At 41.0% G+C, this 20,864-nt stretch overlaps 1 protein-coding gene and 1 long non-coding RNA gene across 2 annotated transcripts in view; one reads left to right on the forward strand and one right to left on the reverse strand.

The window, feature by feature from the left end:
* Positions 1 to 6,952, reverse strand: LOC132498692 (uncharacterized). Its single transcript, XR_009533789.1, has 3 exons — positions 6,546 to 6,952; positions 5,308 to 5,397; positions 1 to 628 (listed from the first exon to the last, which is right to left on the reverse strand). It is a non-coding gene; the product is annotated as an uncharacterized LOC132498692 (long non-coding RNA).
* KICS2 (KICSTOR subunit 2) overlaps positions 6,550 to 20,864 on the forward strand; it is a 27,978-nt gene continuing 13,663 nt past the window's right edge. Inside the window, exons 1-2 of the mRNA XM_060112674.1 lie at positions 6,550 to 7,090; positions 19,256 to 19,541. Of these exons, the coding sequence (XP_059968657.1) occupies positions 6,856 to 7,090; positions 19,256 to 19,541 (521 nt within the window). The 5' untranslated portion in view covers positions 6,550 to 6,855. The remainder of the gene's footprint in view (positions 7,091 to 19,255; positions 19,542 to 20,864) is intronic.

Genomic DNA, 20,864 nt, shown 5'->3' on the forward strand with positions numbered 1-20,864 from the left:
GTGAGAGGGAAGTTGGCAATGAGTGTTGGTCTGCCAAGTTTTAGGGTTTGCCACAGTGAAAACCAGGACACACCAAAATATTCAAGAATGCAAGACTAAGTGTAACGTGCCATATGAATCCCAGGTAGCTGTTAAAAATTGTGGTACAGAAAAATACTTAGTGGCATCATGCAAGATTATTCATAAAATGTTACCAACTAAAAAATTAACATATAAAACAATAGATGAGAAAACATCAAATTTGTTGGGGTGACCTAAGTTTAGATAGATTTTTAAAAATAAATTTATTTATTCATTTATTTATTTATGGCTGGGTTGGGTCTTCCTTGCTGCGCGCGGGCTTTCTCTAGTTGCGGCGGGTGGGGGCTACTCTTCATTGCAGTGCGCGGGCTTCTCATTGCGGTGGCTTCTCTTGTTGTGGAGCACGGGCTCTAGGCATGCGGGCTTCAGTAGTTGTGGCATGCAGGCTCAGTAGTTGTGGCTCGTGGGTTCTAGAGCACAGGCTCAGTAGCTGTGGTGCATGGCTTTAGTTGCTCCGTGGCACGTGGGACCTTCTGGGACCAGGGCTTGAACCCGTGTCCCCTGCATTGGCAGGTGGATTCTTAACTACTGCGCCACCAGGGAAGCCCTAGATAGATTTTTAAAAGTTAAATAGATATATGCAAAAAGAAAAAAACTGGAACTTATACTCTGAAAATGTTGACTTAGGTTGGGTTTTCCAGGAAACAGACTCTGAGGCTGAGATTTGCTTGCAGCTCGTTTAGCGGAGAGTGCTCTGAGGAGCAGCACCTGTTGTGGAGGCAGGACTGGGCAGAGGGAGAAGGTGAACTGCAGGGCAGATGCCACAGAGGCTTTAATTGGTTCCATTGGAAGTTCTGAAGCTGAATGTCCCAGACTGTCCCAACTGAGGGACTGTGCCTTGTACCTCCACAAGTGACCAGTCATGGGATTTGGACTGTCCCCAGGGAGGGTATATAACCTAGCATGAGGCAGTTTCCTTCACAGAGGCAATTTTGGAGAAGAATTCAACAGTGAGTCATCAGCAGCCAACATTCTTGGCAGCTGTATCTTGAGATCTGGGCAGCACACCGCAGAGTCCACCAGAAATGTCAACAGTGATTATCTCTGGGTTTGGGGATTAAGGTTGGTCTTCTCTCTTTTTAAAAATATTTTCCAAATTTCCCATAATGAATATAACATTGTTCTAAGCACTAAATGAGTTAATTCATAGTAGGCAGTTAGCACAGTTCCCGGAATTTATTAAACACTCAATAAATTTAGCTATAATTATTTTGTATTTATATATATATGTATATATGTGTTCGTGTAACATTTTAAAGAGAAAACATAAATATGGATATTGTCAAGAAGAACGTATGAAATAGGATTAAAATAATAACAGAACTTGCTGTTCCTTTTGGCTTATTATTTTTAAAAATATTTATTTATTTATTTGGCTGCACTGGGTCTTAGCTGCAGCATGCGGGATCTTTGTTGCCGTGTGCAGGATCTTCATTGCAGTGTACAGGATCTTTAGTTGTGGCATGCGGGATCCTTAGTTGGGGCATGCAGGATCTAGTTCGCTGACCAGGGATTGAACCCGGGCCCCCTGCATTGGGAGCTTGGAGTTTTAACCGCTGGACCACCAGGGAAGTCCCTGGCTTATTTTTTTTTAAATCTGTGTTTTAATCTGTGAAATTCTTTCTTATGACATTGTTTCTTTCTGGTATGTCCAATAGAACTTTACGTAATGACAGAAATTTCAGGGATGTCCCTGGCAGTCCAGTGGTTAACACCCCACGCTCCCAATGCAGGGGGCATGGGTTCGATCCCTGGTCAGGGAACTAAGATTCTGTATGCCGCACGGTCAGTGTCTGTGCTGCCCAATATGGTAGCTATTAGGCACAGGTGGCCGCTAGGCACTGGAAATGTAGTAGAGCAAATGAAAAGCCAAGTTTTAAATTTTATTTAGTTCCAATTCATTCAAATGTAAATAGCCACATATTGCTAGTGGCTACCATATTGGACAATGCAGCTCTATACCAATATTAGGCAATGGTTATGTAGAGAACAGATCTAAAATATTCTTTCTCTAAGTTTGGATTCGTTCCTCAACTCACTACCCTGTATAATCTCCTACTTGTGATTTCAAAATCACATTTTATTTACATGTGTAGAAAAACAAAATGCGAAGAGTTAATTAAGTGTACAAAAAAGGGTTGTTGGTGGTCAGACTTTTTAAATATACAACAGGGAAAGTAATTTAGTTGAAAGGTGCTAAAGAGCTACATAATGTATTGCTAACTGTATGGTATCTTTTAGTAAATAATCCAAAGAGAAAATGAAAGAGGTTGTTCCATATCATATATCTGGTTCCTCTTTGTAAGCTAAAAGAGACTTCTCACCAAAATCATACTTTTCAACCATACTGTCCATATAAAAAGGGAGATAACTGCAGAAACAATTTGAAAATGCCTAAATAACAATGTGGAAGTCTCTTACCTCTTAGATGGGAGGCATATGTATATGGTAGGAGACATATGTATATGGGGATAACTCACTAACAGCAGCCAAGTTTGTGGAGAAAAGAGACACAGATCTTGGTTTGCATCTCACCCTGCAAGTTACTGGCTGTGTGTACTTTGAACAAATTACTTAACTTCTCCATAATCAAATGGTGATTACTACACCTGCCTTGAAGATGAGTTGAAAGATTAGTGATATGGAAAGCACCTGGCATACAGTAATGCTAAATCAATGACAGTTTTATTATGATGTTAGTATAATGTGAAGAAAACAGATCAGCAAAAAGGAAGTAAGCCCAAATACTTAAAAACTGGGGTAGGAATTAATTGGAATAATCATTAAATTGTAAAATTATTTTTGGTATATTTTGTTTTATGTGTATTTCAACCACACAAAATTTAGTCAACTGTTTATCAACTGAATGAAAGAAATGGATGCTTGAATAAATGAATGAATAAATGCCTTGCCTGCTTTTAATATCATTTTGCCTCCCAAATGGGTTGTTATCACTAAAATGGTTTTGTCACTGGCACTGTCACTAGGGATATTTTCAAAGACTCTGTAAAGAGCAGTATCAAATCAACGGTCCTTTCTAGACTTAACAGGAGGGATTAGGGCTGATATTAAGAAAAACTTCTTGAGCAATATTACTAATGGAGCAGTTAAGAGCTTCCATCCTTAGATATTTTTAAGAAGACAGATAATACCCCATGCTGGAAATGTCATCATCTTCTGTGGTAGTTAGCTTCCAGGGTAGCCTCCAATGAACCTTACTTCCTAACCTTCATGTCTTTCCCTAGTCTGCCCAAAGTCAAGCAAGGATGGTCCTGAATATGGCTGAGGTGATGTGTGACTTCCAAGGCTATGTCGTAAAAAGTGTTGCAGCTTCCGCTCCGGTCGATCAGATTGATCACGTGCTCCATGATAAGCCAGTAGCCATGCTATGAGGAGGACACTCAAGCCATCCCATGGAGAGGCCCATGTGCCAACAGCCTGTGCCAATCCACTGGACATGTAAGAGAGCCACCTTGAAAGCAGACTCTCCACCTTCAAACACGTCTTCAGATGACCACAGCCCTAGCCAACATCTGACTGCAACCTTATGAAACACTTAAACAGAAATGCCCAGTTGAGCCACTCTTGAATTCCTGACTCACAGAAATTGTGAGAGGGAATATATGACTTCTATTGTTTTAAGTCACTAAGTTTTGGGGTTATTTGATATGCAGCCAACATATCATCAATGGCAAACATTTATTGCTACTGTCCAAAAGGTCCTGCTAATGGACTGAACCAGATGACCATTTTTTTTTGAACCAGATGACCATTTAAGGTAACTTCTTTGTAACATCAACCTTTTAACAGCTTATCATGTAATGAACTCAGTATCTTTTTCCTATAAAATTCCTATGAGACAAGGAGAATTAGCCAATCAAATATTTAACAAACATCCATTAAGTCTGTGGAATTAAAGAACATCAGCTAAAATTAGAGTCAGGACACACCTGTAGGGAGAGCTCTCACAGCTGTGCATCATCAATTACTCCAAATTGGAAGAGACATACCCCTACATCTCTCCCACAGGAAGGTACTGCCTACTTTACTATCCAGAAGGAAGAAGAAAACCATCTTTCTGGCCAACACAGCCCAGCCAATCAGAGACTGTAGCACCCCGTCCAACGAGAAGCCTCTCTACTTTGGACTGCCAGCTTCCTCGGGTGAACTCTTTAGTTATGATAGCCCCTACCAAGGCCCCCCTTTTCCCTACAAAAGCAAGCTCCCCTTCCATGTTCTCTGGATTTGCCTGTGGTCCACCACAGTTCCCATAACCTGAATTGCAATTCCTCTGGCTATTCCCAAATAAACTTGTTTTGCTGGTAAAATAACTGGCTATTATTAAAGATGATAAATTCAAGGTATTACTCTAGGTGCTCTGCTGATTAAAAGGTATGATGATGCTAATGATAAAAATAAGAATACAATAATAAGTATTACTAATATTTATTAAGCATCTACTTTAGACACTGTGCATATACTCTCATTTAACCTTAATATACATTGCCAAATGTTTTCCAGGAAGGTCATACCAAATTACACGCCCTTCTGCAGTGTATAAGAACAGAGTCACTGTATGTTTACCAGCACTTAAAAACAAATTTTTTTTTAATCTGATAGGTGAAAAATACAATAGTTTAATCTGCATTTCTATGATTACTAGGTCTTGACATGTTAAGCACATCAAACCTTTATCTGACACACATTACAAATATTTTCCCCCCAGGTTGGTACTGCGCTTTTTGAAATTTTTACAGTCAAGCCAATCTCTTCCTTTGTAATTTCTTCCCATTCTTTTGTAATTAGGTTCTTCTTTATTTCTAGATCAATTAAATTTTCACTTGTATTTCTTTCTAGTTTGTTTATGGCTTTTTGTTTTTGTCTTTGAGTTTACACAGCAATTTATTTTGTTAGACTTTTTTTTTCTTCTCTATTCTCTTTTTTTTTTAAGTGGCGTATAGTTGCTTTACATGGCTGTGTCAGTTTTGTTTTGTTTTTTACACATGTAATTATTTTTTGTTGCAGGATACAGGGCAGTCTTTTTTCCCCATAATCATGTCTCCTTCACTTATAAATTGAATAAGTTTTCCTTTCCCCACTGACTTATGATGCCACGTTTACTATCTAAGGAATTCTTATATTACTTGAGTATGTCTACAGTCTTTATAATCCTCTTTCACTGTCTGTCGGTTTTGGCGCTAGTACTGCACTTTTTTGATTACTTACATCTACTCATCCACTAAGGACAGCCACGTTCTCTTCCAGGAAGCCTCCCTGGTTCTCCCAAAAAGATACCATTGCTGCCTCCTTTTTCACCTTTATAACATATAAAATTTCACAGTTAACAAAGTTGATCTTACCCAATTATATTCTTGAGAGCAAGCAACAGGTATACTATATATTCATTAAAATCAAATTATGGGATTTGCATTAAAAGGTAATGATGGGGGCCTCCCTGGTGGCGCAGTGGTTGAGAGTCCGCCTGCCGATGCAGGGGATACGGGTTCGTGCCCCGGTCTGGGAGGATCCCATATGCCGCGGAGCGGCTGGGCCCGTGAGCCATGGCCGCTGGGCCTGCGCATCCGGAGCCTGTGCTCCGCAACGGGAGAGGCCACAACAGTGAGAGGCCCGCATACCGCAAAAAAAGGAAAAAAAAAAAAAAAAAGGTAATGATGGCAGAACCAATCTTGTTTGACCAAAAAATGAAAATAGGCAATTCCCTCATTTGTCTAACAAAAATCATTGTGCCATCCATGATGAAAAAATTATAAAGGTGAATGACACCTAGATTGTGCTTCAGGGAGTTCACTTAGTAGGGGAAAGACACATGAAAATATACGTGTTTAAATACACTATGACTAAAGTGTATAAAATAAAAATAACAAAGAGAAAGGTAAAAACTAAGCGAGCAGTGGGGTAGTGTTTCAAGCAGTGGACATACCTATGAGCTGGGTTTATGGTGTTTCTTAAATGTTTGAGGATTTGTAATTAATCTGAATGACAAAGTGCATCAATTCAGATTCTTTAGCAGAAGTTGCATTAACGTAGCCTTCATTCTGAGAACTTTTTAAGGAAGCCTAATATAGTGTGGGTAGTACGGCCAAGCCTAGGAGCAGCTCTGGTCGGAAGCCCTTTCGTTAGCAGGAACCCGAGATGACTAGAACCTGACAGAGGCGTGAATTAACCCGCCACGGGTGAAAATCAGACATGGGGGTGAGAGATAAACCTTTACCCACCTGAGGCTTCTACTCTATAAACCACTTACTGGAGTTGGTTTAAAAGCAATGAGGACTACAGACTCCCTGTGAGAGCCAGCACAGTTCCAGGCCCAAGGCTCACCTCGCCGCGCGCCTCAGGCCCCAGCCGAGCCCCGGCCAGATGTTAGGACCCGAACTACTGACGTCACGGAAACGTGACGTCACCAGCACTGACGCAGTCTAACAGGGAGGGGCCTCTCAGCTCACCTCAGAACGCCGTCAGCTCCACGGAGCAGCGAGCTGGCCGCCTCGCGCTCTGCCCTGAGGGTCCGAATAGTCAGAGCTGCGGGAACCGATGCGCCGGAGTCACTCAGGAGCTAAGGAGCCGCCATCCCTCTCCCGCCTTGACCCTTAACCGCGCCCTCTCTAAGGCCCAGGCGCGGTCCAGGCGGCCGCGCGCTCACGAGCCCGCCGCTTGCGGCGGTCACGCGCACGCACGCTCGTGCGCCCGTTCCCTGAGAACCCGGAAGTGCGAGGGAGAGGCGAGCCACGTGGGTGGAGCTGGAGCGCAGCTCGCATGGGGGAGTCTATCCCGCTGGCAGCCCCGGTCCCGGTGGAACAGGCGGTGCTGGAGACGTTCTTCTCTCACCTGGGTATCTTCTCTTACGACAAGGCCAAGGACAATGTGGAGAAGGAACGAGAGGCCAACAAGAGCGCGGGGGGCAGCTGGCTGTCGCTGCTGGCGGCCTTGGCCCACCTGGCCGCGGCAGAGAAGGTCTATCACAGCCTCACCTACCTGGGGCAGAAACTAGGTACCTCCGCCCCGCCCCCCGTGCCCCTTGAGGAAGGAAAGGGAGTATATTCCCCAATCGGCAGTGGCTTGGGTTCCCTGTCTCTGTCACTCTTAGCCGCAGGCTCAACTCCACACTCCCAGGTCTCCTCCCACCGATCCCGTCTTTCCCTCGGCTTCCACAAACCCCGCCCACCGGCCTCCGCGGCAGATAGATTGGCAGTCCGGGTGGATGTTGTTTGCAGGGCTGTGCTTCAAACCGATGGCTGTATCCATTTTGCTCATGCATGGATTGGTGCCATAAATGAGAAGTTAAACTCTATGTCCTCGCTCTCTAACCAGTGACACTGCGGCGAGAGCAGCAAAACTTGGCAATACAACCTAGTTAGAATTCATGAACGCTATTGTCTGGCTTCTTAAGGCCCCAGAGAGTTACAGATGGAGTCCTACCCCCTCTTCGTAGACCCACAATAAATATCTAATGAATGAAGAGAAAAATGAATGCTGGACAGGAAAGGCAAGAAATATGCCTAACACTAACAAGAGGGGCCTTACAGGGAAAATGGTAAACACTCTTATTATCCCATGATAAATCTTGCCCCTGAAAATAAGATGCAGAAGCTGATTAAGCTGATTTTCACTAGTAGAAACAATTAGTCTGAGTAAATCAGAAGGAAATAATATATGTGAAAGCCAAGGGCTATACATACGAAGTATTACTACTTATAATTACCAATATTATGAATCCCAGAGCTTTTAGAGTTGTTTTAGTACTTTGGCGTATTTTAGACCCTTTAATATCAGAGGCACAGGGTCTGGTATGAATGAAGGACACATAACAGTATAAAATAGAAGTGTACAATTGAGTGCAGATTCCAGTGTGAGTTTCTCCCCCCGTTTCCTTATGTTGCCTGAAGGTGACCATGTACATCTTGCTTTCAGTAAACATTCAAGGGGCAGGGCTTTCTGAGATCTTAACTGTGCTCTAGCTTTTCAAACAATAACTTGTTATGTAGTGTGTTGACTTATTGGCGACAACTAGTCAGATAGTTTCACCTTGTGTATTTTTTCCTCCCTTTCTTACAGTGGCACTTCTCAGACATTTACAATTGCTCTTGCAGTGTTATAATTCCCCTTTCTACAGATTGGCAAATTGTGTGCATGCAGTTGTGCGGGTAGGTGACAGAGCCTATACCAGAATACCTACCTTTGAACTGTCAGATTGTGTTTGTATCCAAATGATTTATAAAAATTGTAGATGTAGTATAATTTACAGTTATATATTAAATAATTTACATATTATTATGTATATATGAAAATGGGGAGGATTCTGGCTGTAAAATCGAAGGTGGGTAATTTTCTTGCACTTTTAGTGTTTTTAGATTCCCCCGCCTCATGAAGAATGGTGATTGATCCCAGTGCCATGTTTCTTATGTTTTTTTCTTTTAGCTCACCTATGAGGATTTGATAATCTGTGGCCTCACTCCCCAGAAAAATATATATGTAATACAATTTTGCATGTAATCTGAAAGGGTTCAGTTGGATTTCCTAAAGCCTATGTATAGACCTCAGTTAAGAAATCTACTCTAGTTTAAGTTGTATGTGCCTGGTTTTAGGTGCCTGGCTGTGCCTAAGAACATGCACAAGGCCATCACTGTCTCTGACTTGGGTTTTCTGAAGTGGCTGTTATTATGTAAAGCGATTAGTTCTGCACAGACCCCAGCTTGCATGGGTGAGCCTGAGGGCTGTGCTTTGAAATTGATCCACGGAGCAGTTTACACTGTGAAACATGCTCAGGCGCTGCTTAGGCTCCCAGCTGATCTGTCACTTCGGTGTAAATGTTCTGAAAATGGCATGTTTAATGCCACATAACTTACTCTCGTGTACAGTAAATGTAGGTTCCAGATGTAAATTTTTAGCTTTGCAATTACCTTACCGTTTTTTGATACTGGAATGTTTGTGATATCAATGTGCTTACAATATGACTTCATGATTATTGAGTTGACTCTCCATTTTCTTAAAAACTTGGGAAAATTTTTGTGTTGCTACTTAAAACAGTCCCATGTTCTTCAACTACTTTGCTATTTAGAACATTTATATGGTTTTCTTTAAAAAGCAAAACAAAAGTTTATGTCTATTTTTTAAACATCTAGAAAGCACGGTTTTAAAAAGTGAGTCTTTTTGACCTCACTTTTGTGACTGGTGTTTATTGGAGACCTTGGCAGTGAATCCTGATTATAGATGCAAGGGTGGAACTTTAGACAAAGAACAGACCTGACAGGGAGCCTTCTGTTCCTGTCTTGGCTCAGTTGAAAAACTTTGGGGTGAACCCTTATCTTGGAGCCCTCTCTTTACTTTGAGGGGCGAATATATCTATTTGGGGAAAGATCAGTGATTAACGTATGCTGACTCAATACCTGCAGAGGACTTTAGAAGGTCATACTTTTCTCCCCTTTGTTTCACTGCTGGAGAGTTTCCTCAACATCTGGCGGCTGGAAGATACCATGGTAGAAAATGACTTAACTTGAGAAATGATGTTTAAAGGTTATCATTAGCAAGAAGTTGTGGAATAAAATATTCGGTTAGAAGTGCAAAACTTTAATATACTCATTCCTTGAAATTTCATGATGTGAGATAGACTGTCGAAATCTTGAAAAATAATGAGCATTCATAAAACGAGACTTCCATGGAAACAATTCAAAATAATCATATTTTGTAAATTCAAAAAACTGAGACAAGAAGTCTGGTGTCTCTGATTCCTTATTTCCCAGCATGAAGGAAGGCCACTCCCCATTGGATATTCCTAACCAGGGTAGTCACCAAGTAGGCTTGTGCTCCTGAGAGCTTTGAGAAGAGAGACATGTTTAAAACAAATGCGTTGGTGGTCTCTCCCTTCCTTAAAGTGTCAGGTAACTTGGTTTCACATAGTAATAATGGATGTTTATTGACAAGCTTTAAAAGGTATTCTTTATATTTATATGGTGTTTCCACACCCCCAGGTAAGGGTAATCTAATGAAGGAAGGTATCCCTTTTTCACCCAGAGTTAAAATTTTCACCAAGTTCACCTTGTTTAACAGCAGAAGTGAGTACACAGTTAAGGTCACCTAGCTAGCTATCAAATAGCTAGCTATTCTTTTTACAGTACTTGAGGCTCCCAATTTACCACAGATTTGCAGAAGCCCAACTGTGTAGTATTGAGAGCTTCTTATATCAGTTATAAATGGAAGGGGAAGGGATTAGCAGTATTGATTACGTGCTTTGTTCCAGGTGTGTTACATACCAAATGTTATTTCATTGTGTCTTTTTAGTTTCATGTTAAAACAACAACTAAGGCTCAAAGTGGCTAAGGTTAAGTCCTGTGCACATCACACAGCTTGTAAATTTGGAAGCTCGGATTTGGAACCAAGTCTTTCAGACTTCCAGAGCTTTTAAATTTTACCTGGTACTCTTGCTACCTTCGTAACCTAAGAGATTTTGTCTTAGACCTGGGCACAGAGGTCCATTTATTTCATACCATCACTTTACAAAATCTGCAAAGCTAGACTTAATATAGGTGGAGAGGAAAGGCAAACCTTCCAGGATACAGTCCTGTATGGGATATTGGTGTCAGGGTCAATCCACCTGTACCATATGGTTTTTGCTACTATTAGTAGGAGAAATGATGTGAATGCTAGTCAGTCTGGGCAGTATATTGGAGAAAACACTTTTTCAGTATCAGCAGTTTGCCTGTGAAATCAGTAGTAGTAGGGTGACCAACCCTATAGGTTTGCCTGGAGTTGAGGGGCTTTGCAGGACATGGGACTAAGGGTTTCCTGAGAAGCTAGCCTTTCAGTACTAAAACCTGGAAGGTCATGGGTAAACTGGGACAAGGTGGTTGCCATAGTGGTAAGGGATATAAGATTCATTTCTTGAAATACAAACTGGGCAATGAATTGTGAAATGTTTCATTCATTAAGAGGACATTTTACAAATGCCTTGATAAGTAATTTATACTCCTAATTGGTATGTTTAGAATAGTAACTCATTCATTAAAGCATTCTATGAATATCAACAGAAAATTTAAAATGTCATTCATCTCTGAGATTTTTATATATTCCTAAGAATTACTGTTTTAAACCTGCCCTGTTTCTTTTTGTTCTCCTAATGTTTTACCTCTGACCTTTGGTGGGGTACAGAATTGCTTAAGAAAACATCTGTGGGGCTTCCCTGGTGGTGCAGTGGTTGAGAGTCCGCCTGCCAATGCAGGGGACGCGGGTTCGTGTCCCGGTCCGGGAAGATCCCACATGCCGCAGAGCAGTCGGGCCTGTGAGCCATGGCCGCTGAGCCTGCGTGTCCGGAGCCTATGCTCCACAACAGGAGAGGCCACAACAGTGAGAGGCCCGGGTACCGCAAAAAAAAAAAAAAAAAAAAGGAAAACATCTATGAAACTGGCCCCATAATTATTAGAAACATAGTTGATCATGTATTAATACAGAAGTAAAGAAATAATGTCTATGCCATTTGAACCTTTTTGGTTGTTGAAAAGAATGTATGTGGCCTTACTTTTTGCTGATTTCCTTTGGAACCCCTGAGTTACAACATGAGTTACAGCAGCAGTTATTTATAATTGCTTCCTACTGTTTTTTTTTCTATTTTATTTTCTTTATTCATTTTTGGCTGCTTTGGGTCTTCATTGCTGCGTGTGGGCTTTCTCTAGTTGCGGCGAGCAGGAGCTATTCTTCGATGCGGTGTGCGGGCTTCTCATTGCAGTGGCTTCTCTTGTTGCGGAGCACGGGCTATAGGCGCGTGGGCTTCAGTAGTTGTGGCCCGCGAGCTCTAGAGCGCAGGCTGAGTAGCTGTGGCACACGGGCTTAGTTGGTCTGCGGTATGTGGGATCTTCCTGGACCAGGGATCAAACCTGTTCCCTGCGTTAGCAGGCGGATTCTTAACCACTGCACAACCAGAGAAGTCCCACTTCCTACTCTTAATAATTCACAATATGATACTTATTATGACACAACCTGTACTGTCAACCTTGTTAAGAGCACTAACAGTCCCTTTGTTCTCCTGCGATCCCAGTAGTCTGTGTTTTCCATTTTCTCATACAGCTTGAAAGGAGAACGCAACTCCGAAGCAGCTCTGTTTTTTTCCCTCAGGACTACTTTGGCTATTTGGGGTCTTTTGTATCTACATACAAATTTTAAGATTTTTTGTTCTAGTTCTGTAAAAAATGCCAATGGTAATTTGATAGGGATTGCATTGAATCTGTAGATGGCTTTGGGTAGTATAGTCATTTTCACAATATTGATTCTTCCAATCCAAGAACATGGCATATCTCTCCATCTGTTGGTATCATCTTTAATTTCTTTCATCAGTGTCTTATAGTTTTCTGCATACAGGTCTCTTGTCTTTTGATTTACCAGGAATAACAACAGTGTCTCATAATTGGGTGTTCTCTTTTGTTTTAAATATCTTTATGTGGAAGGAGGGCTTTTTAGATCCAGGTTCATGTCACTTGCAAGGTTAATCATCCTCTGAATTAGATCTGAATCCTCATTGAAGTGGGCTGGGGAAATATTGGTGCATGGGTAAGGAAATTTTTTTTTTGAATTTATGAATTTTATTTGTTTTTTTATATAGCAGGCTCTTATTAGTTATCCATTTTATACATATTGTGTATATATGTCAATCCCAATCTCCCAATTCATCACACCACCCCCTGCCACTTTCCTCCCTTGGTGTCCATACGTTTGTTCTCTACATCTGTGACTCAATTTCTGCCCTGCAAACTGGTTCATCTGTACCATTTTTCTAGGTTCCACATATATGCGTTAATATACAATATTTGTTTTTCTCTTTCTGACTTAGTTCACTCTGTATGACAGTCTCTAGATCCATCCACATCTCTACAAATGACCCAATTTTGTTCCTTTTTATGGTTGAGTAATATTCCATCGTATATATGTACCACATCTTCTTTATCCATTCGTCTGTCGATGGGCATTTAGGTTGCTTCCATGTCCTGGCTATTGTAAGTAGTGCTGCAATGAACATTGGAGTGCATGTATCTTTTTGAATTATGGTTTTCTCTAGGTATATGCCCAGTAGTGGGATTGCTAGATCATATGGTAAATCTATTTTTAGTTTTTTAAGGAACATCCATACTGTTCTCCATAGTGGCTGTATCAGTTTACATTCCCACCAACAGTGCAAGAGGGTTCCCTTTTCTCCACACCCTCTCCAGCATTTGTTGTTTGTAGATTTTCTGATGATGCCCATTATAACTGGTGTGAGGTGATACCTCATTGTAGTTTTGATTTGCATTTCTCTAATACTTAGTGACTTTGAGCAGCTTTTCATGTGCTTCTTGGCCATCTGTATGTCTTCTTTGTAGAAATGTCTGTTTAGGTCTTCTGCCCATTTTTGGATTGGGTTGTTTGTTTTTTTCATATTGAGCTGCATGAGCTGTTTATATATTTTGGAGATTAATCCTTTGTCCATTGATTCATTTGCAAATATTTTCTCCCATTCTGAGGGTTGTCTTTTCATCTTGTTTGTAGTTTCCTTTGCTTTTCAAAAGCTTTTAAGTTTCATTAGGTCCCATTTGTTATTTTTGTTTTTAATTCCATTAGTCTAGGAGGTGGATCAAAAAAGATCTTGCTGTGATTTATGTCAAAGAGTGTTCTTTGTATGTTTTCCTCTAAGAGTTTTATAGTGTCCAGTCTTACATTTAGGTCTCAAATCCATTTTGAGTTTATTTTTGTGTATGGTGTTAGGGAGTGTTCTAATTTCATTCTTTTACATGTAGCTGTCCAGTTTTCCCAGCACCACTTATTGAAGAGACTGTCATTTCTCCATTGTATATCCTTGCCTCCTTTGTCATAGATTAGTTGACCATAGGTGCGTGGGTTTATCTCTGGGGTTTCTATCCTGTTCCATTGATCTATATTTCTGTTTTTGTGCCAGTACCATATTGTCTTGATTACTGTAACTTTGTAGTATAGTCTGAAGTCAGGGAGTCTGATTCCTCCAGCTCTGTTTTTTTCCCTCAGGACTACTTTGGCTATTTGGGGTCTTTTGTATCTACATACAAATTTTAAGATTTTTTGTTCTAGTTCTGTAAAAAATGCCAATGGTAATTTGATAGGGATTGCATTGAATCTGTAGATGGCTTTGGGTAGTATAGTCATTTTCACAATATTGATTCTTCCAACCCAAGAACATGGCATATCTCTCCATCTGTTGGTATCATCTTTAATTTCTTTCATCAGTGTCCTATAGTTTTCTGCATACAGGTCTTTTGTCTCCCTAGGAAGGTTTTTTTCCTAGGTATTTTATTCTTTTTGTTGCAGTGGTAAATGGGAGTGTTTCCTTAATTACTCTTTCAGATTTTTCATCATCAGTGTATAGGAATGCAAGAGATTTCTGTGCATTAATTTTGTATCCTGCAACTTTACAAAATTCATTGATTAGCTCGAGTAGTTTTCTGGTGGCATCTTTAGAATTCTCTATGTATAGTATCATGTCATCTGCAAACAGTGACAGTTTACCTTCTTCTTTTCCGATTTGTATTACTTTTATTTCTTTTTCTGATTGCCATGGCTAGGACTTTCAAAACTATTTTCAAAACTATGTTGAATAATAGTGGTAAGAGTGGACATCCTTGTCTTCTTCCTGATCTTAGAGGAAATGCTTTCAGTTTTTCACCATTGAGAATGATGTTTACTGTGGGTTTGTTGTATATGGCCTTTATTATGTTGAGGTAGGTTCTCTCTATGCCCACTTTCTGGAGAGTTTTTATCATAAATGGGTGTTGAATTTTGTCAGAAGCTTTTTCTGCATCTATTGAGATGATCATATGGTTTTTATTCTTCAATTTGTTAATATGGTGTATCACATTGATTGACTTGTGTATTGAAGAATCCTTGCATCCTTGGGATAAATCCCACTTGATCGTGGTGTACGATCCTTTTAATGTGTTGTTGGATTCTGTTTGCTACTATTTTGTTGAGGATTTTTACATCTATATTCATCAGTGATATTGGTCTGTAATTTTCTTTTTTTGTAGTATCTTTGTCTGGTTTTGGTATCAGGGTGATGGTGGCCTCATAGTATGAGTTTGGGAGTGTTCCTTCCTCTGCAATGTTTTGGAAGAGTTTGAAAAGGATGGGTGTTAGCTCTTCTCTAAATGTTTGATAGAATTCACCTGTGAAGTCATCTGGTCCTGGACTTTTGTTTGTTGGAAGATTTTTTTTTTTCTTTTTGCGGTATGTGGGCCTCTCACTGTTGTGGCCTCTCCCGTTGTGGAGCACAGGCTCCGGATGCGCAGGCCCAGTGGCCATGGCTCACGGGCCCAGCCGCTCCGCGGCATGTGGGATCCTCCCAGACCGGGGCACGAACCTGTATCCCCTGCATCGGCAGGCGGACTCTTAACCACTGCGCCACCAGGGAGGCCCTGTTGGAAGATTTTTAATCACAGTTTTAATTTCATTACTTGTGATTTGTCTGTTCATATTTTCTATTTCTTCTTGGTTCAGTCTTGGAAGGTTATACCATTCTAAGGATTTGTCCATTTCTTCCAGGTTGTCCATTTTATTGGCATAGAGTTGCTTCTAGTAGTCTCTTAGGGTGCTTTGTATTTCTGCAGTGTCTGTTGTAACTTCTCCATTTTCATTTCTAATTTTATTGATTTGAGTCCTCTCCCTCTTTTTCTTGATGAGTCTGGCTAATGGCTTATCAATTTTGTTTATCTTCTCAAAGAACCAGCTTTTAGTTTTATTGATCTTTGCTGTTGTTTTCTTTGTTTCTATTTCATTTATTTCTGCTCTGATCTTTATGATTTCTTTCCTTCTACTAACTTTGGGTTTTGTTTGTTCTTCTTTCTCTAGTTCCTTTAGGTGTAAGGTTAGATTGTTTATTTGAGATGTTTGTTGTTTCTTGAGGTAGGATTGTATTGCTATAAACTTCCCTCTTAGAACTGCTTTTGCTGCATCCCGTATGTTTTGGCATAGTGTTTTCATTGTCATTTGTCTCTAGGTATTTTTTGAGTTCCTCTTTGATTTCTTCAGTGATCTCTTTGTTATTCAGTAACATATTGTTTAGCTTCCATGTGTTTGTGTTTTTTACGTTTTTTTCCCTGTAATTGATTTCTAATCTCATAGTGTTGTGGTCAGAAAAGTTGCTTGATATGATTTTGATTTTCTTAAATTTACTGAGGCTTGATTTGTGAACCAAGATGTGATCTATCCTGGAGCATGTTCCGTGTGCACTTGAGAAGAAAGTGTAGTCTGCTATATTTGGATGGAATGTCCTTTAAATACCAATTAAGTCTATTTGGTCTATTGTGTCATTTACAGCTTGTGTTTCCTTATTAATTTTCTGTTTGGATGATCTGTCCATTGGTGTAAGTGAGGTGTTAAAGTCCCCCACTATTATTGTGTTACTGTCCATTTCCTCTTTTACAGCTGTTAGCAGTTGCCTTATGTATTGAGGTGCTCCTATGTTGGGTGCATATATATTTATAATTGTTATATCTTCTTCTTGGTTTGATCCCTTGATCATTATGTAGTGTCCTTCCTTGTCTCTTGTAACGTTCTTTATTTTAAAGTCTATTTTATCTGATATGAGTATTGCTACTCCAGCTTTCTTTTGATTTCCATTTGCATGGAATATCTTTTTCCATCCCTTCACTTTCAGTCTGTATGTGTCCCTAGGTCTGAAGTGGGTCTCTTGTAGACAGCATATATATGGGTCTTGCTTTTGTATCCATTCAGCGAGCCTGTGTCTGTTGGTTGGACAGGCTCCACCAAATGGTTAATCCATTCATGTTTAAGGTAATTATCGATATGTATGTTCCTATGACCATTTTCTTTTCTTTTTTTTTTTTTTTTTTGTGGTACACGGGCCTCTCACTGTTGTGGCCTCTCCCATTGCGGAGCACAGGCTCCGGACGCACAGGCTTAGTGGCCATGGCTCACAGGCCCAGCTGCTCTGCAGCATGTGGGATCTTCCCGGACCGGGGCACGAACCCATATCCCCTGTATCAGCATGCGGACTCTCAACCACTGCACCACCAGGGAAGCCTGCTATGACCACTTTCTTAATTGTTTTGGGTTTGTTTTTGTAGCTTCTTTTCTTCTCTTGTGTTTCCCACTTAGAGAAGTTCTTTTAGCATTTGTTGTAGAGCTGGTTTTGTGGTGCTGAATTCTCTTAGCTTTTGCTTGTCTGTAAAGCTTTTGATTTCTCCTTCGAATCTGAATGAGATCCTTGCCGGGTAGAGTAATCTTGGTTGTAGGTTCTCCCGTTTCATCACTTTAAATATGTCATGCCACTCCCTTCTGGCTTGTAGAGTTTCTTCTGAGAAATCTGCTGTTAACCTTATGGGAGTTCCCTTGTATGTTATTTATCATTTTCCCGTTGCTGCTTTCAGTAATTTTTCTTCGTCTTTAATTTTTGCCAATTTGATTACTCTGTGTCTCAGTGTGTTTCTCCTTGGGTTTATCTTGTATGGGACTCTCTGCGCTTCCTGGACTTGGGTGGCTATTTCCTTTCCCATGTTAGGGAAGTTTTCAACTATAATCTCTTCAAATATTTTCTCGGGTCCTTTCTTTCTGTCTCCTCCTTCTGGAACCCCTATAATGCAAATGTTGTTACACTTAATGTTGTCCCAGAGGTCTCTTAGGCTGTCTTCATTTCCTTTCATTCTTTTGTCTTTAGTCTGTTCCACAGCAGTGAATTCCACCATTCTGTCTTCCAGGTCACTTATCTGTTCTTTTGCCTCAGTTATTCTGCTATTGATTCCTTCTAGTGTATTTTTCATTTCAGTTATTGTATTGTTCATCTCTGTTTGTTTGTTCTTTAATTCTTCTAGGTCTTTGTTAAACATTTCTTGCATCTTCTTGATCTTTGCCTCCATTTTTTTTCCAATTCCTGGATCATCTTCACTCTCATTATTCTGAATTCTTTTTCTGGAAGGTTGCCTATCTCCACTTCATTTAGTTGTTTTTCTGGGGGTTTATCTTGTTCCTTCATCTGGTACATAGTCCTGTGCTTTTTCATCTTGTCTGTCTTTCTGTGAATGTGGTTTTTGTTCCATAGGCTGCAGGATTGTAGTTCTTGTAGTAGTTCTTCTGCTGTCTGCCCTCTGGTGAATGAGGCTATCTGAGAGGCTTGTGCAAATTTCCTGATGGGAGGGACTGGTGGTGAGTAGAGCTGGCTGTTGCTCTGGTGGGTAGAACTCAGTAAAACTTTAATCCGCTTGTCTGCTGATGGGTGGGGCTTGGTTCCCTCCCTGTTGGTTGTTTGGCCTGAGGCGACCCAACACTGGAGCCTACCCGGGTTCTTTGGTGGGGCTAACGGCGGACTCTGGGAGTGCTCACACCAAGGAGTACTTCCCAGAACTTCTGCTGCCAGTGTCCTTGTCCTTGCGGTGAGACACAACCACCCCCACCTCTGCAGGAGACCCTCCAACACTAGCAGATAGGTCTGTTCTGTCTCCTATGTGGTCACTGCTGCTTCCCCTGGGTCCTGATGCACACACTACTTTGTGTGTGCCCTCCAAGAGTGGAGTCTCTGTTTCCCCAGTCCTGTCGAAGTCCTGCAATCAAATCCCACCAGCTTTCAAAGTCTGATTCTCTAGGAATTCCTCCTCCCGTTGCCAGACCCCCAGGTTGGGAAGCCTGACGTGGGGCTCAGAACTTTCACTCCAGTGGGTGGACTTCTGTGTATGTGTTCTCCAGTTTGTGAGTCACCCACCCAGCAGTTATGGGATTTGATTTTATTGTGATAGTGCCCCTCCTACCATCTCACTGTGGCTTCTCCTTTGTCTTTGGATGTGGGGTATTTTTTTTGGTGAGTTCCAGTGTCTTCCTGTCGATAATTGTTCAGCAGTTAATTGTGATTCCGGTGCTCTCGCAAGAGGGAGTGAGAGCATATCCTTCTAGTACACCATCTTGAACCATTCTCCTGGGTAAGGAAATTATACACAGGTCCACCACTACACTGAATTGTACTGGCGTTAATTTACTCTGCAGTGAAATTATGAATCAAAAAATATTTAAATCCAAATCATAGAAGTCAGAGAACATGGTAGATGAAAACTCGTTGAGCTCAGCAGTTTAGAGTCTTTCCTTTTGGATGCTGAGAGGTGTTTTGTACTTCCAGTTTCTCTACCTTACCTGTCATGTACTTATGTCATTTGTCTACCAGGGGGCCAGTCTTTCTTCAGCAGGAAGGACTCCATCCGCACCATCTATACTTCCCTGCATAATGAGCTGAAGAAGGTGGTGACTGGCCGTGGTGCCCTTGGGGGGACCGCACCTCACGTGGAAGAGCTCCTTTCCCACCTGTCAGAGCAGCTCTGCTTCTTTGTTCAGGCTCGGATGGAGATCGCAGACTTCTATGAGAAGATGTACACCCTCAGCACACAGAAGTTCATCAATGCCGAAGAGCTCGTTGGCCTTTTAGACACCATCCTCAAGAAATACAGCTCCAGGTCAGTGTAGGGGAGGAGGGAGGGAGGGACAGAATGTGGCAGCCTCACAACCCCACACAGAGTCTCAGTCTTCCCCACACCCCTGCGGAAATCTGTGATGGCATAACTGTGAAGGAGAAATAGCTGTTTTACATTTTATACACATCAATTAATCAACAGGTATACATTAGACATCTTCTTCGGGCTTAGTTAACACCATGCTGGATGGATGCTTCTCTGAGCAGCAGCAAAAGGTTGAGAATGAAGTAATCCTTAAAAGTTGTAACTGTTTTTTCTGCTTATGAAAGAATTCACACAACAACAACAGAATTGTATATCAAATAGTGTGACTTTTTAATAAACCACTATTCAAATAAATGTCCCTTTCAAAGTCATCACCTTGGTGAGTTATCCACTTGATTCCTCTGATGGAGCCATTACTTAACATGTGTAGGGAGCTCCTTTATAATTGCTTTCAGCACCTGTCACATAGTTCTGATTTTGTCTTAAACTTCCTTGGTGGAGGCAGGCATCTGTGCTTTAGAGGAGGGCATGTTTTTTTGATAGTCAAAAAGATATTTGTAGCCAGTTTAATTTTTTTTTAAAAAGATGTTGATCAACTGGAAAAATTTATTTGAAGGAAATTGCTGCTTATAAAGTGAGACTGGTTGTAATGTATTGCTCACTGCCTGGCCCAAAAAGCAGTTCCAAAAGAATTTGAGTAGTGTTGTGAACATCATTGACTGTGAATGACTCAGTTTTATTTTTGGGTCCTTGGAGCCTGGCTTAGAGCCTTGCACATAGTAGGTGCTCAGTAATTTTATGATGAATTAAATGGAAAGTGATGCTAATCATTGGAGAAATGCAAATCAAAACTACAATGAGGTATCACCTCACACCAGTCAGAATGGCCATCGTCAAAGAATCTACAAACAATAAATGCTGGAGAGGGTGTGGAGAAAAGGGAACCCTCTTGCACTGTTGGTGGGAATGTAGATTGATACAGCCACTATGGAGAACAGTATGGAGGGGCCTTAAAAAACTAAAAATAGAATTATCATATGACCCAGCAATCCCACTACTGGGCATATACCCTGAGAAAACCATAATTCAAAAAGAGACATGTACCCCAATGTTCACTGCAGCACTATTTACAATAGCCAGGACATGGAAGCAACCTAAGTGTCCATTGACGGATGGATAAAGAAGATGTGGCACATACATACAATGGAATATTACTCAGCCATAAAAAGAAATGAAATTGAATTATTTGTATTGAGGTGGATGGACCTAGAGTCTGTCATACAAAGTGAAGTAAGTCAGAAAGAGAAACACAAATACTGT

Source organism: Mesoplodon densirostris, chromosome 11 (genome assembly GCF_025265405.1).
Source record: "Mesoplodon densirostris isolate mMesDen1 chromosome 11, mMesDen1 primary haplotype, whole genome shotgun sequence".
Classification (NCBI taxonomy): Eukaryota; Metazoa; Chordata; class Mammalia; order Artiodactyla; family Ziphiidae; genus Mesoplodon; species Mesoplodon densirostris.